The sequence below is a fragment of the Antechinus flavipes genome, chromosome 1 (genome assembly GCF_016432865.1).
Source record: "Antechinus flavipes isolate AdamAnt ecotype Samford, QLD, Australia chromosome 1, AdamAnt_v2, whole genome shotgun sequence".
Lineage (NCBI taxonomy): Eukaryota > Metazoa > Chordata > Mammalia > Dasyuromorphia > Dasyuridae > Antechinus > Antechinus flavipes.
The window spans coordinates 59,821,000-59,848,516 of NC_067398.1; the positions used below are offsets into that span (position 1 = coordinate 59,821,000).

General features: G+C 37.4%; 1 protein-coding gene across 1 annotated transcript in view; it reads right to left on the bottom strand.

Annotated features, from left to right (window-relative positions):
* Window positions 1-27,517, bottom strand: part of IQSEC1 (IQ motif and Sec7 domain ArfGEF 1) — a 751,998-nt gene that overhangs the window by 513,321 nt on the left and 211,160 nt on the right. The window contains exon 2 of the mRNA XM_051983722.1: window positions 20,223-20,252. Coding sequence (XP_051839682.1) covers window positions 20,223-20,252 — 30 coding nt within the window. The remainder of the gene's footprint in view (window positions 1-20,222; window positions 20,253-27,517) is intronic.

Here is a 27,517-nt window from a genome sequence, read left to right on the forward strand (position 1 = left end):
ATTCTTCAGCTCAAGATAGACTGGAAAAACTTCAAGAAAGGTCAGTCTCACTAAGGTGAAAAAAGTGTTCATTCCTGCTCAGACAGACTCTGGAAAGCCAGTGAGAGAGTCTTAATCACAGCAAATCAGCAACTAAGACCCCCAGTGCTGCCTCAATAGAGGAGCAAATCAGTGGGGCAGCTTTCAGTCCCAACTCAGAAGGCAAATTCTGGGAAACCAGACTATTTCCTGAAAAGAGAAGACAAAACTATCCCCTGCAAATACAAGGGGCCCCTGTATTCAAAACCAAGGCTCAGAGCTACCTGGAAGCTTGGGACAGCACCCTATTTACTCCAGGAGCAGAGCTCAATCATGAAAGGAAAAAAAGAGGAAATACAAAAGGAAAAAAAGAGGAAAAACAATGAGTAAGAAACAGAAAAGAACCTTGACCATAGAAAGCTACTATGGTGACAGGGCAGACCAAAACACAAACTCAGATGAGGACAGAATGTCTATAGAAGAAATCACAAAAAGCGATATGAATTGGTCTCAAACATAAAGAGGCTTCTTGGAAGTGCTCATAAAAGACTTAAAAAAGCAAATAAGAGAGGTAGAAGAAAAAAACGAAAAAGGAATTGAGAGGTATGCATGAGAGAGTCAACAGCCTGGAAAAAATTGAAGAAAATAACTCTTTAAAAAGTAAACTTAACCATATAGAAAGAGAGATACAAAAGCTAACGGAAGAAAATCACATATTAAAAACTAGAACAGGGCAAATGGTAGTTAATAACTCTGTGAGACAGGAAGAATCAATCACACAAACTAAAAAGAATGAAAAAATGGAAGAAAATGTGAAATACCTCATTGCAAAAACAGCTGACCTGGAAAATAGATCCAGAAGAGACAATTTAAAAATTAATTGACTACCTGTAGGCCATAATCAAAAAAAAAAAAAAGAGCCTGGATAGCATTCTACAAGAGATCATTAAAATAAATTTTTCCCAATATTCTAGAAACAGAGGGGAAAATAACTCATTGAAAGAATCCATTGATCACCTTTGGAAAGAGACCCCATAAGGAATACCCCAAGTAGCAATGTTGCAAAACTACAGAAGATTAATCATAATCTGGAAATGTCTACCAGAGACTAATCAAAATGGTGAAAGGCCTTTAGATCAGACCATTTTGGTAGAAAGACTGAGTGGGGGTTGGGGTTGGGGAGGAGATAAAATATATAACTGTTCAAAAATAGAATCAATTGTCTTTTCTTGATTATGTTTTAGTGGGGATGGATGAAATGAAATAGCCACTCATGGTCCCTTCCAATTCTAAAATTCTATGATGTCTAACCCAATAGGAGACTGCAAGCAAATGAAGGCAGGGACTGTTTTGAGTCTATATTTGTATATTTAGAATAGTGCCTAGAATTTAGTAAATAAATTAAAAAATTGAATGACCAACTCTGACTCCCAGTGAAGACTTCCAGTGAAGGGATTGCTTTCTACAAGATCACACATCTGGTTTTAACTGAATATTGCAAAATAAGAGAAAAATAACCAATAGCTGACAGCATATTCCCAGTGCCTGAGGCCATTGACCTGTGGCCAAGGACAGCTGAATGCTTATTTCTTGGTTGTAGACCGAGACATGACTATGAATATGGTACCTGAGTCCTGGCAAGGTTGACTGCTTAAAGCAAGAGCTTTTGAACTGTTAGAAGAAGCGTGAAATTAAAATGAACAGAAACAAATTCAAAGTGATCCAAACAACTCAGATAGGAAACTGGGTGAGACCAATTATTTTATTTTATTAAAGAAAGTTAGAGCAGATAGGATCTTGTTATCTTGCCTCATGCAATGGTCTCAAGCATGATGACAAAAAATATCAGAGTTCTTATTGGCTTTTTAAGCCAGAATGTCCAAGGAAGGAGGGGAGAACAAAAGAAAGAGAAAGCTATATCAAAGCTTCAGTCCCTACCATGTGCCAGGCACATTTGAGCCTCACAATGATCTGGGGAGCTTGATTGAATGATGGAGCAAATGAAAGATTTGCCACCAATACACTTCAATTCAATTCCACTCAAAAGTTATTTGTCTACACACATTCTCTGAGGAATCAAATCATTTTATCTTTAAACAAAGCATTAGATTGTCTTTTCTAGCAGTCACTTTCTTTTATAAAAATTCCAAATTCTCTTTAAAGAACCACTATTCCAATCCTTTTTAAAACACTGCCACATCTTTCTTTTTACTTTATTTTTTGGATGAGAGGTATGTGGAAGCATAGAAAGAGTTGTGGATTGAGAGTCAGATGATCTGGGTTCAAGGTCTGCTTCCAACATTCACTATCTATGTGACTTGGGGCAAGTCACTAAAACATGAATTGTAGAGTTGAATCAGATTTTAATTAATATTTATTACAATGCCTCATTTTGAAAGTGAGGAAAATGAGGACAGCAGAGAGTTGAAATGCCCAAGATCATGACTAGAGAACCTAGGTTTCTTGATTTTTAGCCTGATGTTTCCCCCACTCCATCATACTGCCTCTTTGAGTCTCAATTTTCTCATTCATAAAATGAGGATAAAAATTCCATGGCTGTGGAAAAATTCTTAAGTTTTAGATCCATTAACTTTTTCAAGAATTTTTAGTAGCTGTGTTTCAATATAATTGGAATCCTTTATAATCCTATGTATTTTATTTTATGTTTTAAATTATTATTCTAAAGAATGGATCCACAGACTTCATTAGATTGCCAAAATAGGTTATTACTTTAAAAAAAAAATTAAGAATTCCTAGCATAGCAAATAAAGTGTTGGAGTCAAGAAGATCTGGGCTTTTGTTTCTGATACTTTACTAAGTTACTTTGTTTCCTAACACTCCCACTGATGTTCTTCTAAGGCTAGTTACTGAGATGTAGGCAGGTTCCTATTTGATGTAAAAACCACTTACATCAATATAATCATAACTGACCCATTTAACAAGATTGCCACAAAGATCAGATGAGGCAATGGATCCAAATTCCTACAATGCCATAAAGCCTTATATAAACTGTAAGTTATGGTAATCACTCTCATTCTGAAATCCTGCTTTGATAACCTTATCAAAGAATGGGGATGACCACAGATCCTCAAAGGCCATGCTAGGAAGATTCTGAGCTAGGACAGCAGAGTTCAAGCTCTGATTGATCCTTCTAAGCTGGAAAGGTTTCAAATGGAGAGTCAGGTAGTAGAGTGCATGTTTGTCATTCTAGGATCAGTTTAACTAAGCATGGAGTGACTGCCCATTGGGAGATTGGCTTTCACAGCAACTTATAAAAATGATGTACTTGGGCAAGGCAGCTACTATGAAAAGGAAAGGTTGCAATATGTATTGGCAGAGAGAGTAATGTGGCGAGGATGACTGACTGAAAGAGCCGTCACTCTCAGCATTATTATTTTGAGATGAGTGTCCAATCTCTAGGATTCCTTTTACAGACTTGAAAGCAAACTGGGAAATTTTCCCAAAATTCTACCTCATCGGGAAAGTAATTATCTCCATTTGCTTTAGACTTCGCTCTTCCTGGGGTATGTCATGAATATCCAAAAACTTTCTGGCATAGCTCCCAACTGGACTAATTTCTCTCAATTGTGAGGGGTGGTTGCCCACTCTGACTGCAGGTCTTAAAGAGGGGATGGGACAGGTGCCATTGGCTTGGTGGAACCTACTTCTCCAGCTTTGATTGCTGCATTAGGCAATCTTCATACCTCCTTGCTCACAAAATAAATTGCATTTTCTCTTGTAAAAAGCACAGCTAATTATGACGGCTGCAATGCTCATGCATCGTGCCTTGGCTCCATGTCAGCAGGACCCATGTTCACAGAAAAATGAATTAATTTTAACTAATTGCTTTAGCTAAACAACTCGCTTCCACTTAATACAATATTTGTAACTGAGTTTGGCTCTGCCAGTACCAACGCTCCTAAGAGAGAGCACCCCTCCTAAGTTACACTCAACAGGCTCATGCTGAGCAAGCTTAATGATTACTTCAGAAAACTTCAGTGAACATTCTGGCCTCCAAGAGAGGTCACTGGATGTATTCTGAGTATTCTCTTGCAATATTTTCTAAACAGAATCAGATTTGCAAAGCACTGATCAGCCCTCATTTCCGAAACACTAGCATAATCTGACATCAGAAAATGAATTGTTCCCAGAAAACAGTGAGTGCAATCATATTTCAATCTAGTCCTAGTCACATTTCTTTCTATTGTTTTGTTGTAAATCCAGGAGGGGAGGCGGAGTTGTTACTACTCTAGAGAGGCCTTGCATTTTAAATATGAGCCAACTGTCTTTATTGCCTCCCTCATTCCTATTCTAAAACACGCTCCCTTTCTTCCCTCCTCACGCAAGTCAGCATCATCAGGGAGTCACAGCCGGTGTGCCCTGGGTCACTCCATTTGAAAGAAGCCAAAAGAAAATTGGAGACACCCTTTCTTTAGGAACAATCAGCCACAATTAAAAAGTCCTGCGCTGGCAAAATGGTCAGAAATGAAGCAGCACAGAGTGGGAAAATAAGCAATCCACCATGAGGGAAAGTAATGCATGCTAATTCTGCACCAGGTGCTTCTTGATAAATGCAGACCAGGCTGGGAGTCCTTTAGAGGCCAGTCAGAGAGCTGTACTTCTTTACTGATGCACTCTGATGAGAAATAAACCCCAAGCAAATATGGATCTGCATAAAGCTTCTCATCCAAGTCCATGATTCTCCAAGTAAATTCCTCAAGATGTTCTGTGGAAGGTCTTGTGGAGTTTTCATGCTTAAAATGCTGCAAAGTCCATCTTCTCTCGTATACTTATGAGGAATAAAAATAAAATGTGTCTGATAGACTGTAAGCTCCCTGTAAGCATTTCTATGTGTGTGTGAGGATTTTACTTAGCATAGTGCCAAACACATAGTAGGAATTTAAGAAAGGTTCATTCATGTGACATAACTTGTTTGTATGCTATGCATTCACAGTGTATTTGGCACAAAACAGGTGTTTAATAGATGAAATAACATGTAATGAGCTTTGTAAACCTTAGGTAGACTGTAGTTGTTCAGTTGTGTCTGACTTCTCCTTAACCCATTTGGAGTTTTCTTGGCAAAATTACTAGAGTAGTTTTCCATTTTCTTCTCCAGCTCATTTTATAGAAACAAACTTGTATGACTTGTCCAGCTAATAAGTGTCTCAGGTCAGATTTGAATTCAGGAATGAGTCTTTCTGACTTCAGTTTGGAAATGTACTGTACTAGAGTGCATCTCCTAACTGCCCTTTGCCAATGTTAAAAAAAATTATATACTAGCTATTGTTGTTATTGCTAGCTGTGTGACCCTCAACAAATCATTTCATTTTATCTGTCCCAGTTTACTCACCTATAAAACGGGAATAATAATGTTAAATGAGATTATATTAAAAAAATATTTAATGCAATGTCTAGTATATAGTAGACACTTAATAAATGTGTATTCCTTATTATTATTATTATTACTATGACAACTATCTGTGGAGGTATAAGTAGTAGTAGTGATGATGGTGGTAGTGATGCTAGTAGTAATAGGAGATATAGTAGACGCTTATTGACTGATCTCATAGGTGGTCCCTTGAAAGCAGAGCCAGTCTTTCCTATTTATTTTGCTAATGTTTTTTTCTTCTTGTCTTACTGTTGAATGATAAGTCATAAACTTGCAGATTCATAAAATCTGAGTTGAGAGATCATTTAGGGTAGTTTTTTTCTTTTAACTGAGATCCACAAATTATTTTAAAAAATATTTTGTTAACTTTATTTCAGTAAGATTGGTTTTGAGTGCATTTTTTAAAAATATGTTTAAAAACTCAATTCAGAGAAAGAATCCAGCCTGTTGCCAATCCAGCCATGATATAAACAAGGTGAAGACCTCCTGATCTAGTCCCATCCCTTACTCAAAATATGAATCCTTTCTATAACATTTCCAGTATCTGGACAACCATCTTAAGTCGAGAAAGTCACTATATTATAACACAACTCATTCTACATTTGACAAATTCCATTATTAGGAAGTTTGTCTGTTAGTCCTTTGTCCTAACAAAATAGTTTATGGACTGGAAATGTCTGCAAATGACTAATGTAAAGTAGTCTTTACCACTGTCCTAAGAAGTAGGTTAATTACATTCTGAACTCGGAGGTAAAAGCTTCTGAATTCAAGTTTAAGACTGTGTCACTCTTCCACTGTTCACAAATGTTATGAACTGGGGGCATTCAGAGGAAATCTGGGGGACTCCCCATGGGTGTTAGTTCAATCCATCCTTATCAAGGGAAAGAGAAGCCAGAACTCAATACTATGCAGAAGAATCAAGCCATACCATGTGCACTTGTTCAGAGTAGAGACTGGCTCATTTCTTTGCACCCAATTCCTTTTCCCAAACTTCCTTGCAAGCCACACTTATTGGGACTTCCCTCTATTTGTTCATAATGCTTCCCACCTTGGAATTCAGTCGCCTTTCATTTTGGTCTCTTTCAATCACATTTACCCTTTAAGACCAAATCAAATCCTACCTTCCTCGCCCCAAAGCTTCCCATGCACCTGACAGATCTCTCCTTTCTCTGACCTCCTAGAGCAATTTAGCAAGAGCAGTTTAGTATTTGATTATATGCTGTCTTGTTTCTCAGTTTATATATTTATGACTTGTTGCCCCAACTATCTTGTAAATTCTTGTGGACAAAGACTGCCTCTTATCTTTGTTCTGGATGCCCTCGCAACACCAAACACCCCACTGGGCATATCAGGTAGTGAATACATATTTTTGAATCTAGCACGATCTGATTTAGGTGCATCCTGATACACTGATGCAAGTTTTGAGTCAGGGGATTCATTGCCAAAAGGTTCTCCAAGATTTCAAGTCTCCTCTGGTACCTTTGCAGCAAAACTACGTTTTTTTTCTGTTCGCCCACCATCTGGATGTTTCCTTCCTCCCAGGCTAGTTAACCTCTCTTATCAGTGCTTGGTGCACCAATCCCGGTCACGATTCTGGTTTTCATCCCATGATTCTCCACAGTATGTCATACCAGAAGTCATTATGGGACATAACCTAATTCATCAAGTCATAAATACTTAAACACAGTATTTTCTTCCTGGCCTTCCCCCCAGCTTGATCAAAGCTGGTGACTCCTCCTCTTCATGCATCCCACTGAGAACAATTTGGCTGGAAGCTGCTGACATATGTTACACTCTGCATACTAATCTCCCAGGTATTTGTACATTTCCTGATTCCATCCCTTACTGTGCAGAGTGATGATGCTGCCCTTTGTCACATCTCCACGTGGCTTCCTTCCTTCTCCCTCTAGATGATGAAGCTGTGGTCACGTCGATACCTCCCGCTGAAATCTTGTACTGAGGCAATAAAGGCAAAAACCATTATGGGAACAAATCAGAGATAATGTCGTAAAGTTAGCAAGGGAAAAAAGAGAGAATTTGTGGAAAGATATGCTGGAACAGCTGAGACAGCAACAAAAAAGCCACAACCAGTCGGAGCTCTAACCAGGAGGGGGAAAAACAAGGATTTTTCCCAAAGGCCTCCACGAGTGTCTCCCAGATGCAGCCACTGGACAGAGACCATTTTCTGCTGGCTAACACAGGCAGGGTTCAATATTTGGAAAAGCCTCTGTTACAAATGATCCATTCAGCTTGACCTACCACCATCAGCCAGCCCTTCATATCATTTCATCTTCCCTGTACCCACAGGGAGATGTTCTTTAACGATGCTGGTATTCTTTCTGCGGGCGACATGGGAATGACAGGAAGCCGAAGCAGAAAGAACCTTTGAGATCCACTTGAAGTCTCTTCCTTTCACTTTCCCAATGAGGAAAGTGAGGTTCACACAGGGATACTGACTTGAATTAAGTTTGCTGGCTCCTAGTTTACTTTACCACTCTGCCTGAACAGAGAACAGAAGGATTAGGACTGATGATTCAGTGAGACAGCGTGAGAGTGAACAGGAGCACTGACCTCGGGAAGTCAGTATGATACAGTGGAAAGTGTGCTGGATTTAGAAGAAGTCATCCAGGGGTCACATTCTCACTCTATCAGTGGGTGATCTTAGGTCCTTTCATGTCTCTAGACCTCAGTTTCCTCATTTGTAAAATGAGAGGTTGGGCTAGATAATGAATAGGTTTGCAAAACACTTTAGATATATGATCTCATATGATCCTCATGGCCATCCCAGAAAGTAGTTGCTGCTATAATTCACGTTGATAGATGAGGAAATTAAGGCAGACAGATTTGGGATAATCTGCCCACTTAGTGTCTGAGGTGGAATTTGAATTCAGGTCTTGCTGATTTCAGGTCCAGTACTCTACCTATTGCATTACCTAGCTGCCCCTGAGCTCTTTTGCAATTCTAAATGGACCCTAAAGTCCTTTACAATTCTAAAACTAAATGACCTAGTTTTCTTTCCAGCTTTATCAATCATTAGATATAGAACTGGCTAAGTCACCAATCTCTCTGGGTCTTAGTTTTATTATTTGTAAAATGAGATTAAACTGCCCAGACTCTACCACCTTCCAAGGATAGTGTGAGGAAAGTATTTTGTAAAACCCAAGATACCATGTGACCATGAGCTATTATTTTTCTTCTAGACATATTTTTGGTAAGGGGCACATAAATCAAATGCTTGCCAGTTAAATCCAATTTTGAATATGCTAGCAGAATTCAATATTTACAGGCATATTTAGGAGAATCCTTTGGTAAAGCAAGAAATCTTTATATGATACAAATAAATCACCCCTAATGTGTTTTGTAAGGCTCGATTTTTCAGCGTTTTTTTCCAAGTGGGTCATACCTGTAAACAACACACACAAAAGAAGAGGAGAAGCAACAGTCTCCAGAAGTCTCAGTAGCTATAATTGCTTCCTTTTTTCTTTTCTCCAGGTTTGCATGGGAAAGAGGAAATTATCGGCATTATCTGACATGTCCACATCAGGTATCTGACAGACGAACTCACAATGCTAAACACTTAAAGTCAGCATTGATGTCTGCAGTTAGTTGTCAAAATGTAATCTGGCTTCAAGGTCTTTAGTAGTGACAGCCTGCAGGACCACGTGATAAAGATGGGGTGCCTCTAGGGAAAAGAATACTCTGCTTTCTAGAATAACATGGAACCTAATTAAAAGTGGCCTGATATTAATGAAGAGGTAGAAATTGCAAAGAAAAGTTTTGAATTTGGTTGAGCTCTTTATTGAGGGTGAGAAAACAATTTAGGAAAAGCTGCTTCTATTTTTCCCAGGAAGATTTGAATTGCATTGTCATCAAGTTCATTCAGCTGAACATTCTGCCCTTTATCCTTTTCTTAATTGTAAAACTTTTAATGGCATCTTTAGTTTTTATATTACATCAAATTCAAAATATACTCTTCTCCCTCTTCTACTCAATAAACTTTATTTTGTAGCAAAAATAAAAAACAAACAGCTCAGTAAAATCAGCCATATCTGACAGCATATATAACATTCCACACTCACAATTCTCCCACATCTCCAAGGAAAGGAGTTTCTTTCATTCTTACCCCCCAAAAAACTGGAAACATTCCAGTTTAAGCCAACAAACACTTATTAAGAAAATATGTTGAATGGAGGAATTCGATTGAGAAAGATAGGTTACTGAACATCAAAGACTAACCATCCTAGGCGTATTTTATAAGATCATATCCAAAATTCTACAAGCATCTAGAGAACAGTAAAATTCATTCAATAAACAGTATTAAGAGTCTCATGTTCAAGGCACTATGTTCCACAGTGTTCCCTGAGGGAGACAAAAATAAATATGACACCAATCCTGCCCTCATGATTATAATGATGACCTTGAGTCATCAAGAAAAGGTTACATTACACTCCATATGCTCTGTTTCCTAAGATAGGAAACACATAGCACATGTTAGAAATATTTCCTTCAAAAGTATTGAAAATGAAAAAAAAAGGTTTCAGCATTTAAATCATTGCACTTGGACAGCCAGAGAAATCCTAATTTGGCAACAAACTGAATATGGAAGGTAGAAGAGTGAGAAAGGAATCAGGATTAATGCAGTTCTCAACTTTAGTGGCTTTGAGAATGGTGGAATCCTCAATAGACATGGGGAAGCTGAGAGGAGGGTTGGATTTTGGGATGTGATGATCAGTTCTCTTTTTAAACATGTTGATTTTGAGATGTCCACAGGACATCTAGGAAACATCCACCAGACATCTAGGAAAAAAGACTTATACTTTTCATAGAGAAATCAGGATTAAATATGGAGATTTTTGGAGTCATCTGTTTCAAAATGAAAGTGAATCTATGGGATTAGGCAAGATCATCCAGAGAAAGAGATTAGATAAAGGAAAAACCCATTGCTCCTTCTAACTATCCTTTTGTGCCAAGGTCATCATTATCTTTCTAGTCAACCCTACTCCCAACTTATTTTCATAACCTCAGAGTCAACCGAAGTCTTCATTTTCTCTTATGCCCTCTCAGAGCAATCACTGAGACTTGTCCAATGTATTTTCAAGACTTCTTTTGCATTCATTCCCTTTTCTCTGTTGCCCCCACTCAACAACCTCATTCAAGACTTCTTCACTTTTTACTCTTGCTGCTCTTGCTGGTGTAGAATCAGGAAAATGAGTTCAAATCCTACTCCAGATATTTAAATATATCACTTACCTCTCACCTGCCTTAATTTTCTTAGCTGCAAAATGGTGATAATAAAAACTTGCCAAGGTGGTTGTAGGGCTCAATTGAGCTATATCTGTAAAATACTTAGTATAGTTTCTGACACCTAGTAGGGGCTTAATAACTGTCTGCTCCCTTCTCTTCCCTCACAATTTTTTTTCCTGAATAAAGCCTTTCTCATCTCACAACCATCCTTCAACAAGATGTCAAAATGGTGATCCACTAAGGCACTAAGATCTGACCATGGCAACACCCATTTATGAAATCTCAACAACTTCTATTTTTTCTAGAATAAAATACTTCTTCCGGTTAAGATGGCGGAGAGGAGGCTCACAGTTGCATAAGCTCCGCGCTTTCTCTCACTATCCACTTCATTACAAGCCTCTGAATCAATGCTTGACTGAAAAAAACCCACAAATAGTTACCAAGAGAAGCCATCCTTGAGATCCGCCAAGAAAGGTCTGTCTTTACTGGAGGGCTGGGGCGGTTTTAGATCGGGCGCAGGCGGCGGGCAGCGGCAGTGAGGGCACGGGAGCAGACTGGAGAGGGGGTGGAGAGTGATCGTAGCCGTTTCTGCGGGGAGAGCTTCGCTACAGGTTTGGATAATTTCCTCCGGCAGCAAGTCAACAGCCCAGCAGAAAAGCTAAAAACACCGGGGCTGAAGAATACAACCGCAAACAGCTGAAGTCTCTCAGGACCTGCCCCCCCCCCCCCTTCCCCCCCCCCAGTGACTCAGCACGCTCTGGGATCTCAGAGCACAGGCGCACACAGTCCTGCTAGTGCCTCACTGCTGCCCCCTGCAGTCTGTAGAGGAAGCTCGATAACACACCCAGCCCCTCCCCCAAAGAAAGACTCCAGTTTTTTTCTGTTTTTCTTTGGTAGTTTATCTCTGATTAATAGACAGAATGAGCAAGAAGCTGAAGAGGACTTTAACCCTTGACAGCTTCTATACAGATAGAGAGCAGACTCTAAATCCTGAGGAGACTAAAAACAGGCAGTCCCCAGGTGATTCCCCAAAGGAGGAGATCGGCTGTTCCTCAGCACAGAAGAACCTCATAGAAGTGATTAAAAAGGCTCTCACAAGGGAGCTAGAAGAAAAATGGGAAAAGAGTCTGGAGAAAGTTAAAGAGAGAGTGGATAAAGAAGTAAAATCCTTGAAAAATAGGATTAGTGAACTGGAAACAGAAAACAGCTCTCTAAAAAACAAAATTGGCGAAATGGAAAAAAATTCCACAGAACAAAAGAACTCAATTGGACAATTAGAGAAAGATTTTAAAAAAGTGAGTGAAGAGAATACTTCACTGAAAATCAGAATTGAACAAGTGGAATTGAATGACTCGAGGAGACAAGAAGAATCAGTCAAGCAAATCCAAAAAAATCAAACAATGGAGAAAAATGTGAAATACCTTCTGGGGAAGACAACAGACCTGGAAAACAGATCCAGGAGAGACAATCTGAGAATCATTGGACTCCCAGAAAAACATGATGAAAAAAAAAGCCTGGACACTGTCTTCCAGGAAATTATCAAAGAGAATTGCCCAGAAGTCATAGGAACAGAGGAAAAAATAAACATTGAAAGGATTCATCGATCACCCACTGAAAGGGATCCTAAAATCAAAACACCAAGGAATATAGTGGCCAAATGCCAGAACCCTCAGGTGAAAGAAAAAATATTGCAAGCGGCTAGAAAAACCCAATTCAAGTATCAAGGAGCCACAATAAGGATCACCCAGGATCTGGCAGCATCCACATTAAAAGATCGAAGGGCCTGGAATATGATATTCCGAAAAGCTAAGGAACTTGGTATGCAACCAAAAATAACTTACCCAGCGAGAATGAGCATCTTTTTCCAGGGAAGAAGATGGACATTCAACGAAGTAAGCGAATTTCATCTATTTCTGATGAAAAAACCAGAACTTAACAAAAAGTTTGATCTACAAATATAGAACTCAAGAGAAATCTAAAAAGGTAAAGATTAATCTTGGGAACTATATTTTGACTATATAGATGTATAAAGAATACATGTATACCTTGTTCTAGAAATTGATGTGGAAAGGACATTGTACCAGAAAAAGGGTAAAGTGGGGGTAGTACATCTCATGAAGAGGCATAGGAAACCTATTATATCTGAGAGAAAGAATGGAGGGGGATGAATATAGTGGGTATCTTACTGCCTTCAGAATTGGCTTTAAGTGAAAAATCTTAAGACATATTCAATCTATGGTGAAACTTCTCCCATCTCATTGAAAAGTGAGAAGGGAAAAGTGAAAGGGAAGGAATAAGCTAAGGGGAAGGGAATACGGGAACTGGGAGGGAAAGGGGTAAGATAGGGGGAGGAACTCTAAGGAGGGGGGAGGGATACTAAAAAGGGAGGGCTGTGAGAAGCAAGGGGTGCTCACAAGCTTAATACTTGGAAGGGGGGGAAAGGGGAAAGAAGGGAGGAAAGCATAAACCGGGGTTAACAAGATGGCAAGTAATACAGAATTGGTCATTCTAACCATAAACGTGAACGGGGTAAACTCCCCCATAAAGAGAAAGCGGTTAGCAGAATGGATTAAAAGCCAGAATCCTACAATATGTTGTTTACAGGAAACACACCTGAAGCGGGGAGATACATGCAGGTTAAAGGTAAAAGGTTGGAGCAAAATCTACTATGCTTCAGGTGAAGTCAAAAAAGCAGGGGTAGCCATCCTGATCTCAGATCAAGCTAAAGCAAAAATTGACCTAATTAAAAGAGATAAGGAAGGACACTATATCTTGCTAAAGGGTAGCATGGATAATGAAGCACTATCTATATTAAACATATATGCACCAAGTGGGGTAGCATCTAAATTCTTAAAAGAGAAACTAAGAGAGCTGCAAGAAGAAATAGACAGTAAAACTATAACAGTGGGAGATCTTAACCTTGCACTCTCAGAATTAGATAAATCAAACCAGAAAATAAATAAGAAAGAAGTCAAAGAGGTAAACAGAATACTAGAAAAGCTAGATATGATAGATCTCTGGAGAAAATGTAATGGAGACAGAAAGGAATACACTTTCTTTTCAGCAGTTCATGGAACCTATACAAAAATTGACCATATATTAGGACATAAAAACCTCAAACTCAAATGTAGTAAGGCAGAAATAGTAAATGCATCCTTTTCAGACCACGATGCAATGAAAATTACATTCAACAAAAAAGCAGGGGGAAGTAGACCAAAAAATAATTGGAAACTAAATAATCTCATACTAAAGAATGATTGGGTAAAACAGCAAATCATAGACATAATTAATAACTTCACCCAAGAAAACGATAATAATGAGACATCATACCAAAATGTATGGGATGCAGCCAAAGCGGTAATAAGGGGAAATTTCATATCTCTAGAGGCCTATTTGTATAAAATAGAGAAAGAGAAGGTCAATGAATTGGGTTTGCAATTAAAAATGCTAGAAAAGGAACAAATTAAAAACCCCCAGTCAAACACTAAACTTGAAATTCTAAAAGTAAAAGGTGAGATCAATAAAATTGAAAGTAAAAAAACTATTGAATTGATTAATAAAACTAAGAGTTGGTTCTATGAAAAAACCAACAAAATAGACAAACCCTTAGTAAATCTGATTAAAAAAGGAAAGAGGAAAATCAAATTGTTAGTCTTAAAAATGAAAAGGGAGAACTCACCACTAACGAAGAGGAAATTAGAGCAATAATTAGGAGTTACTTTGCCCAACTTTATGCCAATAAATTCGACAACTTAAATGAAATAGAAAAATACCTCCAAAAATACAGCTTGCCCAAACTAACAGAGGAAGAAGTAAATATCCTAAACAGTCCCATCTCAGAAAAAGAAATAGAACAAACTATCAATCAACTCCCTAAGAAAAAATCCCCAGGACCAGATGGATTTACATGTGAATTCTACCAAACATTTAAAGAACAATTAACTCCAATGTTATATAAACTATTTGAAAAAATAGGGATTGAAGGAGTCCTACCAAACTCCTTTTATGACACAGATATGGTACTGATACCTAAACCAGGTAGGCTGAAAACAGAGAAAGAAAATTATAGACCAATCTCCCTAATGAATATTGATGCTAAAATCTTAAATAAAATATTAGCAAAAAGATTACAGAAAATTGTCACCAGGATAATACACTATGACCAAGTAGGATTTATACCAGGAATGCAGGGCTGGTTCAATATTAGGAAAACTATTAACATAATTGACTATATCAATAACCAAACAAACAAAAACCACATGATCATCTCAATAGATGCAGAAAAAGCATTTGATAAAATCCAACATCCATTCCTAATAAAAACACTTGAGAGCATAGGAATAAATGGACTTTTCCTTAAAATAGTCAGGAGCATATATTTAAAACCATCAGTAAGCATCATATGCAATGGGGAAAAACTGGAACCTTTCCCAGTAAGATCTGGAGTGAAGCAAGGATGCCCACTATCACCATTATTATTTAATATCGTATTAGAAACACTAGCCTCGGCAATAAGAGTCGAGAAAGATATAAAAGGAATTAGAGTAGGCAATGAGGAAACCAAACTATCACTCTTTGCAGATGATATGATGGTATACCTAGAGAACCCCAGAGATTCTACCAAAAAGCTATTGGAAATAATTCATAATTTTAGCAAAGTAGCTGGCTACACAATAAATCCCCATAAATCCTCAGCATTTTTATACATCACCAACAAAACCCAACAGCAAGAGATACAAAGAGAAATTCCATTCAGAATAACTGTTGATACCATAAAATATTTGGGAATCTATCTACCAAAGGAAAGTCAGGAATTATATGAGCAAAATTATAAAAAAGTCTCCACACAAATAAAGTCAGACTTAAATAATTGGAAAAATATTAAGTGCTCTTGGATCGGCCGAGCGAACATAATAAAGATGGGGTGCCTCTAGGGAAAAGAATACTCTGCTTTCTAGAATAACATGGAACCTAATTAAAAGTGGTCTGATATTAATGAAGAGGTAGAAATTGCAAAGAAAAGTTTTGAATTTGGTTGAGCTCTTTATTGAGGGTGAGAAAACAATTTAGGAAAAGCTGCTTCTATTTTTCCCAGGAAGATTTGAATTGCATTGTCATCAAGTTCATTCAGCTGAACATTCTGCCCTTTATCCTTTTCTTAATTGTAAAACTTTTAATGGCATCTTTAGTTTTTATATTACATCAAATTCAAAATATACTCTTCTCCCTCTTCTACTCAATAAACTTTATTTTGTAGCAAAAATAAAAAACAAACAGCTCAGTAAAATCAGCCATATCTGACAGCATATATAACATTCCACACTCACAATTCTCCCACATCTCCAAGGAAAGGAGTTTCTTTCATTCTTATCCCCCAAAAAACTGGAAACATTCTAGTTTAAGCCAACAAAAACTTATTAAGAAAATATGTTGAATGGAGGAATTCGATTGAGAAAGATAGGTTACTGAACATCAAAGACTAACCATCCCAGGCGTATTTTATAAGATCATATCCAAAATTCTACAAGCATCTAGAGAACAGTAAAATTCATTCAATAAACAGTATTAAGAGTCTCATGTTCAAGGCACTATGTTCCACAGTGTTCCCTGAGGGAGACAAAAATAAATATGACACCAATCCTGCCCTCATGATTATAATGATGACCTTGAGTCATCAAGAAAAGGTTACATTACACTCCATATGCTCTGTTTCCTAAGATAGGAAACACATAGCACATGTTAGAAATATTTCCTTCAAAAGTATTGAAAATGAAAAAAAAAGGTTTCAGCATTTAAATCATTGCACTTGGACAGCCAGAGAAATCCTAATTTGGCAACAAACTGAATATGGAAGGTAGAAGAGTGAGAAAGGAATCAGGATTAATGCAGTTCTCAACTTTAGTGGCTTTGAGAATGGTGGAATCCTCAATAGACATGGGGAAGCTGAGAGGAAGGTTGGATTTTGGGATGCGATGATCAGTTCTCTTTTTAAACATGTTGATTTTGAGATGTCCACAGGACATCTAGGAAACATCCACCAGACATCTAGGAAAAAAGACTTATACTTTTCATAGAGAAATCAGGATTAAATATGGAGATTTTTGGAGTCATCTGTTTCAAAATGAAAGTGAATCTATGGGATTAGGCAAGATCATCCAGAGAAAGAGATTAGATAAAGGAAAAACCCATTGCTCCGTCTAACTATCCTTTTGTGCCAAGGTCATCATTATCTTTCTAGTCAACCCTACTCCCAACTTATTTTCATAACCTCAGAGTCAACCGAAGTCTTCATTTTCTCTTATGCCCTCTCAGAGCAATCACTGAGACTTGTCCAATGTATTTTCAAGACTTCTTTTGCATTCATTCCCTTTTCTCTGTTGCCCCCACTCAACAACCTCATTCAAGACTTCTTCACTTTTTACTCTTGCTGCTCTTGCTGGTGTAGAATCAGGAAAATGAGTTCAAATCCTACTCCAGATATTTAAATATATCACTTACCTCTCACCTGCCTTAATTTTCTTAGCTGCAAAATGGTGATAATAAAAACCTGCCAAGGTGGTTGTAGGGCTCAATTGAGCTATATCTGTAAAATACTTAGTATACTTTCTGACACCTAGTAGGGGCTTAATAACTGTCTGCTCCCTTCTCTTCCCTCACAATTTTTTTTCCTGAATAAAGCCTTTCTCATCTCACAACCATCCTTCAACAAGATGTCAAAATGGTGATCCACTAAGGCACTAAGATCTGACCATGGCAACACCCATTTATGAAATCTCAACAACTTCTATTTTTTCTAGAATAAAATACAAATTCCTTTCTTTGGAAAGCCCTTCACAATCCAGACTGATTTCATATCACTCCTCCTCCTGTATTTTATGCACCAGCTGAACTGGCCTACTTGTGGTTTCCTGTATAGAATATCCTATTGCCTGTCGCTATGCCTGGGCTGAGAATCCTCCCCTTCATTTCCTTCCTCTTCTACAAATCTCTAGGTCTTTTTAGAGCTCAGTTTAGGTGCCCCGTTCTACCTACAAACTCTAGAAATCACTGCTCTTTGATCCCTCTGAAATTAGTTTGTATTTATTTTGCTTATTGTTTATATTAATTATGTACACGTTGTTTCTCAGTAGGAAGCAAGCTTTTTGAGGACAGAGACTCTTTTGTTTTATTTTGGGTTCTGGAATACCAACATCTAGTGTCAAATATACGGCAGCATGTAAATGTTTAGTGAATTGAACTAAGAATAAGTTTCCAGTTTGAGACTTGGAAGATGTAGATGCTAAGGATGGATAGCTTCTAGTAGCAAATAAAATCCATCTGAGTACAGATCACTCCAATGAAGAGCTATGGGCTGCCAGAAGATGTTTGAAGGTATTGGATACTTAGAGGAGCAGGAGATGAAGGTATATATATATAATTTTTACTTTTAAATTACCTGCCTGTGAAGTTAATAAATAACGATGACTGTTTATTATGGGGAGACTGGTAGCTAGCTCATGCAAGGTAAAGGATCCTACCTTGTAAGAGTGATTAACAATCAAAAATCCAGACACTGGGCTAAGTGCTGGAAAGGCAAAAAACTGCCTTTAAGAAACTCATACTCTAAAGGGGAAGAGAACATGTAAATAACTATATATGGTATAAATGGAAGATAATATTATAGAGAAGGAACTATAATAGGAAATAGGGAAGAAGGCAGAAATGAGAAAAGCCTCCTGCAGAAGACGGAATTTCACCTGAGTTGTGAAAGAAACCAGGTAAGTAAAGACATGAACAGAAGGAGAAAGATCAGTCCAGGCTTGGGGGATACTCAAAATGGAGGTATGGAAATAGGAGATGGTATATTGTCCTGTGAGAGGAAAGCAACTGGATGAGGATTGTTGGATCACTAGAATGGAGATAGGGGAATAAAGAAGAGTGGAAAGGTAGGAAAAGACCAAGGTACAAATTACTTTGGATGCTAATTGGGGAATTTTAATTTTGATCCTAAAGGTAATAGGGAATCTCTGGAGCCCTTTCCTAAAAATGGTCATCTAGTCATTGCCTGAAAAATTCCAGTGAGGAGGAACCCACTGCATTCTGAAACTTCCTGTTCCATTTTGAATAACTTCAATTGTAAAATTTGTCTATATATGGAGCCTAAAACAACATCTCAGCAACCTCCACTCCACTGGTCCTAGATAGGCCTTCTGGGACAAAGCAGAACAAGTTTATCCTTCTTTTCCAGTATTGCGTTTTAAGTACTTAAAAAAATCAATCACATCTCACTTCCTTAATATCTCTTTTCTAGACAAAACAATACCAGTTTGTATTTAATTGATCCCAATACAGAACAAATATGAGACTCTTTACATTCTGGTTTCACTCCATGGGATATAAATCATTTTATTGCTCTTCTTCCTTCATTATAGCATTCAGAAATGAACACAGAATTCCAGATGAGGTCTGACCAGAGCAGAGCCTCCTTTTTTTCTGAATGGTATGCTTCTCTTTGTCTTTGTCACTGTCTGTCTCTGCCTCTGTCTGTCTGTCTGTCTCTCTATCTGTCTCTCCCTTCCCCCAAATAGAGAAGCAGACAAACATCTGCACATGTCCTTCTGCTGGGTACCACACAACTTAAAGAGCTTCAACTCTAGACCATTGTACAAGATTGTACAAGATTCAAAGAAACAATAAAAACAAATGAAATGTTTTATTCAGACTCTTTCTCAAGACCTTCTTTGGCAAAGTAGAATCGACATCTTATATAGAGTACCATCATTAACTAAAGAAAATGGCAGGAAATCCCCCTTAAAAGTGACAATCTGCAATAAATATTGCATCAATATCGGTTCTTTTCTCTCCTTCAAACTAGGCAGTCATTTCAAAATGCCAACAGTGAAAAATCATTACAGTTCTGGTTTTTGTTTTCCTAAAAGAACAATTTTTTTTTAAATCAGCACCAACCCTCTTTGTAAAATCAGTGTCCACAGACAAGTAAGACTCCAGATCCTTTGTCCCCTGTCCCAACAAGGCAGCCATAGATGACTGAGGATATTTTTAGGGAATGATTAAAAAAAAAAAATAAAGTCATAAATGGCACAATAGAATACCTGCTACTACTGGAAGGTGATACTTTCTCACCAAGACTAGCTATGATCTGTCACTCAAGAAATCAAGCTTATGCCACTTGAAATCAAGGCAGGCCTTGAAAAGGAGTCCCTTACTTTGCTTACTTTGATCAAATGTAATTGCCGGGTAGGGACAATTGAATGATGTGGATTGAAACCAACTTTTTTGAAAGTGAGTTCATGTTCTTTACTCTATTCCTCCTGAGTGAAGCCCCTTTTTGGAGTTGCTTGGGGGAAGAAAAAGGAACCATGCTTTTAGGTGAATAGGAAAGAATATATTTCATTTTGGGCTGCACTTCTAAACAAATCCATTTAAATGCAAAACACTAAGTTCTTTGCTTCAATGGTTCTGACCTAATAAGACCACTAGTCAGACAGAAATCAAAGCACATGGCTTCATTAAAACAACAAACTCCAGGGGACCACAGTGACACAAGCAGAGGAGCTAATTAAACACGTACCTGACACTCCGTGAGCCTTCTCCTTCAGACCTGCAAGTAAACAGAACAGAGAGACACTTAGAATGCTGTTGACACTTTCTCTTGAAAAAACGTACACATTTTGATGATCAACAGTGAATGACTGAGCTATTCTGATCAATACAATGATCCAAGACAATTCTCAAGGAACTAAGATAAAAAAATGTTATCTATCTCTAGAGAAAGAACTAATGGAATCTGAATGCAGATGAGATCATATTGGTTTTCTTACTTTATTTTTCTTGGTTTTATTGTCTGTTTTTTCACAACATGACTAATATGGAAATATGTTTTGCATGACTGCACATGTATAACCTTTATCAAATTGCTTGCCTTCTCAATGAGGGGAGAGGGAAGGGAAAATGGGAGGACATTTGGAATTCAAAATAGTAAAAAAAAATGATAAAATGTTTTGGTTTTAGTTAAATATGGAGTTGGGGAGAAAATTAAAATAGAGTGGGGAAAAAAAGAAAAATGCAGATATTCATCTACTCTATCAAAAACTGAAACATTTCCAATGCAGCAGGAATAGGGAGGGAAAGGGAAGGAAGAGGAGGGAATGACAGAATGGAGGGTGGCTTCATTTAGTACCTATTTGGTATTTCTCAAGCATTTCTGAACTACAAGTTCAATTTTCAAATACCAAAAAATCAATTATATCACTTTAAAAAGGAGACAACTGCAAAAGTCAAGAAATAGGATTGTATCACCCACTTGAACTTTCTCTAAGGCTGGGGAAAACATACAGAATCAAAGATGAAGACTTCACTTTCTGCAAACCAAACTGTGCTCGCTAGACTGACCGCAGCAGAGGCAAGAGGATTAGTTTAATGGTAGTTAGCCTTCCGCTCAGTTGACTGGATTAAAAGGCCATGTGCAAACAGGTTCAGAAATCTAATCCTTGGATTTTTTAAAATGTGAGTTCATTACCAAAATAAAAACATATTTAAGCCAGAGTTGGGTAATTAAAAAAATCCTTTATGGATCAAAATTATGCTACAGGAAGCTACCCTGAAGGAACGTTACATATTTATAATAGAAAAGAGAAGACATATTGGCTGTCTTCAAGTATTGGAATGACCACAACATGGGGGAATTTGGGATTAATCTTGTTCTGTTTGACACCATAAGGCAGAGTCTTAGAGCAAGTGGCCAGAGGGACAGAGAGACACATTTCTATTTGATAAAGGAACAACCATCTAATAATTAAAGCTACTAGTAAATATTTAAGAACCAGCTTTTAAAAAATGTGTAACACACTTTTAAGTTTAATTTGCTTTATTACCACTTTCTTCATCAGAGAAGTAATGTAGAGAAGTACATCTTAAGTACAGAAAATCAACAAAATAAAAAACCAAGTCTTGATTTGCAGCATTTGCCCATTTCTGAGGTGTAAATGCTCACACCGAAAACTCAACAATCATTCCTACAACTGGCTTCAACATCTCCCTGCTGGTACCTCAACATCAAATGGAGTCTCTTGGAAGTTAGGTCTAGTTAGATGGTTCTAGCCATGTAAAGGATGCTGAAAAGAGCATTCATTTCGACTTGTTCTCTTCTCCTATCAGGAAGAAGCCCATCTGACTATTATCATCAGAACTAATTCCCAGACTATCCTGTTTGTAGAGAGTGATTGTGAGGATGGAACTCTTTGTCAGCCTCCACTATCTACTCCCCAATCTCTGAGCATCTTTAAACAACCTTTGAGATACTGATTAGCAGATCTTTTGGATAGGTCTGGGATCTGATTTGCCAGGTATTTGATCCCTCCCTCTGAGATCCCTGGCTCTTCCCTACCTCCTCTGAGAAACTCTCAAGATTATTGTATTTCCTCTATAAAAGATCTATTTATAATGAAGTTCTTTGCTAAGTCCTTCTCATGACTAAGCTTGCTATCAGGTATTCTCTCTCTTTCTCTTCCCTTTAATGGCATCTTTCTCGTTACTGTCTAGCTAACTGGTTAGTAAATTCCTTTTGGGATATAACCTTCCAGTTAATGGCATATTCAGGCCTCATAGCATATTCCTTCAATGGGTTTTTTCCAAATCCTTGATAATGATAATTCTATTGCTCTCCCCACTTTATTTCATATTTGGCACTTCTGGTGTCTATTTTACCTCTCCATTTTGTCTATAATTTCTTCTATTCTTCTAAACAAAACTACCTTTTGGCAAAGAGAATAACCATTGTGAATTTATATATTTATTTAGAACTAGGGATTTCTACCCTGATCTCATCAGCATCAGTGTCTTTAGTATTTAAAGAATCATGGTAGTTTCCTCCACTGTGGGATTTTACACTTATCCCTTCCATTTCATGGTCCTTAGGGAATCAGCATCCTCATGATCTGAAAAATCCATATAAAACTTTTTGCCCCTCCACTTGTACCAGAAAATTATGAATTTCCCCTTTTTCTTTTATGGGATGTTTTTAATATCTTATTGTAAAATTTGGATTAAGAATTTTTCTGTGTTAACTGCTGGTCTTCCATAAAACTCCTTCCAAATTCCCATTTAATTTCTCATGCCAACCTATAATATTGAAACCATGATGGAAAAAGCTACAGTGTGGGAGGGATAAGTGTAATAATGTCCAGAGGTCACATTCTATTTTTCTGCCCTTCTTTAAATTTAAAAGTTTGTTTAAATGATGCCTTTGTTAATGTCCAATATTTTAAAAGGCACAATTTTAGAAGAAACTGGAATAAACAATTTTGGCTCATTTCATTGCTAAAATGAGCAAAAAAAATCCACAGAAGAGCAAAATGCTTGTAAAGAGTGATAGAAAGTTAAGCATAGTGTTTTGGTATTATTTCATGGCTGAGAAGGAGAAAAACACTTAGTTGCCAGAGTGAACTCTCTTGGGGGAATCAAGAAGGTGTGTATGTGCAATCTGTCTCCCTAACAGTTTTGAATCCCTTCCCCACATCCAGGAGAGTACCAAAATCCCTAGAGAATACTTGAGTCCCTGGAGAGGATGGTCCAATCAGAATGGTGGGTTGCTTAATTCTCTGGCAACCCAACTCCTTCTGTACTTCTCTCCTCTTTTTTGGATGTGGGAAAGAGGATTTCCTCAGGGTACTGGCATAAATTGTGGAGCTGTTAGGTCTCTGGGGAAGTGGGGCTCTCAGTGGAGGGAAGAAGGGCTTTTCTTCATTTTTTTATGAGCTTGGGCATGAGTGCTTTGAATTTTTTTTGTCAGATAAAATAAAACTTGTCCTATATTTGATATTTTGTTAGCCTGAGTGCTTCTCTGGAAGCTGAAAGGCTTTTTCTTTTTTGTTTCAGAGTCAAAACCTGGCATTCCTAGGGTGCTTTGGGGTCAAAGCATGAGCCCAATACTATAATTATATAAGAAGTTTCTATGATTGAACTTTGTCCATGTAAACCAAGAGGAGACAATATTTTGATGTAATCAAAGCCATCTTAAAAAAAATATGTTCTACTTTCTGGCCTTTTTACTTCCAGTGTGGCAAGGTTGTCTGTATTGACAAAATCAAGTATCTGACCAAATGTGTAGAAACAATTACTTGGTAACTTTCTGATAGTGTTCATTTATTAAATTATCTTACTGTGAAGGAAAATGGATCACGTCTGAAATGGAATGTGGCTGTTTCAATTGTATTCAATGTCTTATTGTAGGAAGAGATACTTTGAAAGAGCAGCTTAGCATTTCTGCCTGATGACTTACCTCCTTCCTTCCCTCTTTCCCTCCCTTCCTCTAACTACTCTTACTTCTTTTCCTCCTTCCCTGTCTTTACTCTTCTCTCTCTGCTCCTTATCTACCTTTTCCTCCTTCCTTTTTCTTTCTTTCTTTCTTTCTTTCTTTCTTTCTTTCTTTCTCTCCTTCCTTCCCTGTACCCTTTCTTCCTTCTGTCCCTTCCTCTCTCTACATTTTTCCCTTTCTCCCTCTCTCCACCTCTCTTTCCTTCCCTCTCGCCACTCCTCCTTCCCTATCCTCAAGGGTCTTATGATCTAGTATGAAAGACATGCTACATATACAATACCCTTCCTCCTCTGCAGCTTATTTTTCTGTTTTGTATTTTCTTTTTAGAATAGAAGTACTATATTCTTTGATCCAGCAGGCTTACTAGTGGGTCTGTATTCCAAAGAGATCATAAAAGAGGGAAAAGGCCCCACATGTGCAAAAATTTTTGTAGCAGCTTTTTTTGTAGTGGCAAGGAACTGGAATTTGAGTGAATGCCTATCAACTGGGGTATGGCTAAATAAGTTATGGCATAGGAATATAATGGAATACTATTATTCTGTAAGAAATGAAGAAGAGACTGATTTTAGAAAAGCCTGGAAAAATATGAACTGATGCTGAGTGAAACAAGCAGAACCAAGAGAACATTGTGCATAGTAACAAGATTATGTGATAATCAACTGTGATAGAGTTGGCTTTTCTCAACAACATGCTGAATCAAGGCAGTTCTAATAGATATGGGATGGAAAATGCCATCCATATCCAGAGAGAGAACTATGGAGACTGAATATAGATGAAGCAGAGTAGTTTTACTTTTTTGTTTTTGTTTCTTTCTTATTTTTTTTCCCTTTTGGTCTGATTTTTCTTGCACAACATGACTAATATGGAAATATGTTTAAAAGGATTCCACTTATTTAACCTATATCAGATCGCTTGTTGGTCTTGGGGAAGGAAGAGATAATAGAGTGGGGAGAAAAAATTTGTAACACAAAGTCTTACAAAAATGAATGGTGAAAAACATCTTTACATATATTTGTAAAAATAAAATACTATTGAAATAAAAGAAAAAAGAATAGAAGCACTTTGAGAATAGGGACCATTCTATTTGCTTGTGTTTGTATTCCCAAAGTTTATTATAGCACAGAATTTAGTATAGCATAAGCTTTTAAATACTTTATCTCCCTATCTTATAAATAACTATAATATGAAGTAGACTGTATTAAATAAAAAAGATAAAGATGAAAAAAGTGGGAGAGTTCTGGGAAGGGAGTACTCACTTTGTTTAAGGAAAGTCACATATTAACTTACATGGCACTTATGGGTTTCTCACAATCACCTGTGGTCAAAAGTTACAAGTATTTTTTGCTCCTTCTTTACAGATCATAATATATTAAAGGATTTAAACTCAAAAAGGATAGGGAGTTAAGCCCTTTTATTTTACATGTGAGGAAATTAAATTATCCAGAAGGTGAATGTTTTTTCCAAGATCACATGTATCTGAGCTAGGATATGAACTGAGGTCTCCTGATTCCATATTCAGAAATTAGTTCTCTGTAATACTGTTTTTACAACTATGGGCAGTGATGTCATTTTGCCTAATAATAACCACAAAAAAATGTAGTATTTTGTGAAGGAATTTACAAATATTGTCTCCATTTTATCCTCACATTATGCCTGGAAAGGAGGAGCTATTATCACCATCATTTTACAGATGAGGAAATTGAGACAGTCATAGGTTAAGTAATCTGCCCATGGTTTTTGAGACTGAATTTGAAGTCAAATCTTATTGACGTCAGGCTCAGGGTTCTCTCCACTGTACTACTCGACCACTACATAATAGGACCAATTGGATATCAGGAATGTAATGATACTGTCAGTCCCACTCCTGAGAATTGCAGGTTCCAAAGAACAAACTATGATAATATAAAGCAGTTGTCAGAGGTAAACCTTCCTTTGAAAATAGTTACTTTTTCCACATCATGACTTTCTCTATTACAGTTTTGAAATATTGTTGGTTGACATAAGAAATTAAGTGGGACAGCAATAAAACTACTAGGTCTGTATCTCATGTGCAAAAATATTTACAGCAGTTCTTTTTGTGGTAGTAAAAGAAATTAGAAAATGAGTGAATGCCCATCAATTGAGAAATGGCTGAATAAGTTATGGTATAGTAATGTAATATAATACTTGTTCCATAAGAAATGATAAACAGGATTTCAGAAAAACCTGGAAAGACTCACATGAACTGATGTTGAGTGAAGTGAACAGAACCTAAAGAATGCTGTACACAGGAACAATATGATTGTGCAATGACCAACTCTGATAGACTTAGCTCTCCTCAGCAATGCACTGATAAAAGACAGTTCCAAAATACCCATGTGGAAATTGCACGCCATATCCAGAGATAGAACTATTGAGTCTGAATGCAAATGCAAAAAAGTACACAATTTTCCCATTCCACTGCTTCTCCTCCGCCCCTTTCTTGGGATTTTTCTTATTCTTTCCCAACATGACTAATGTGGAAACATGATTAATATGATTATAAATGTATAACCTGAAGTAAAGTGGGAAAGCATAGTTTTAGAATGGTAGTTCAACAGATGAGAAACAATCATGCAGGAGACATTTATCACAGGGCATAACGATTTGCCATTTATTATGTGAAATAGCTCACAGGCTCAACCAAATACGACTAAGCATGGCAGAATCATATATGATTAAGCAATGTACTTTTGATTTCTGGAACTTTTAAAGTCTCAGGGGAAAGGAAGGGCAAGAGCATGGTCTAGGGAGTAAGGAGAGGAATTAGGGAGAACTTGGGAAGGAGACAGGGAGGGGCCTGGTGGAGCCATTGGACTTGTGACCAGGTACCTGTCTGTGTTGATAGGTCAATCAAGATGGTCTCAGCAGTGGTCTATTTCTATGTAACAATGGGAACAGGATGGATAGATTGAGTTGCTGGTTAAAGTTCTGGTTCCATGTGTTGGATGGAGTGCTAGACCCCCCCTTACCCAAATGGACTATCTGGAGGCATCTATAGGTACAAACAGAAAGCCTTTATTAGTTCTTACAAGGAGTGGGCCAGCACAAAATCACAGGTCCATCCCTTCTTCCATTGATTTTTAAATTCACTGAATGGACTGAATTCTTCAGGACAGAGGAAGTGGCTATTGACCAATGGATAACAATGCTTTCTGCTTCACAGGGATCATGTGACTTCCTGAAACTTCAGCTTAGGGCTGACCTTCTTTATCTTACAAAATTTGAGAAATCTTCACTTGTCCCATTCACATATCATAACCTATATCAGATTTCTTACTATCTTGGGGAAAGGCAAGAGAAAGGAGGAAAAAAAAATGGAACTCAAAATCTTATAAAACTGAAAGTTGAAAATTATCTCTACATGTAATAGGAAAAATAAAGTGCTACCAAAAATAAATAAAAATGACAATTCTAAAAAAAAAAAGAAATTAAGTGGGAATTTAGGAGTTTTGGAGAAGCTACAGACTATATGTGAAAGCCAGCAGACAACACAGAAAAAGTATTTTTATTTAACATTGACCTACATATAA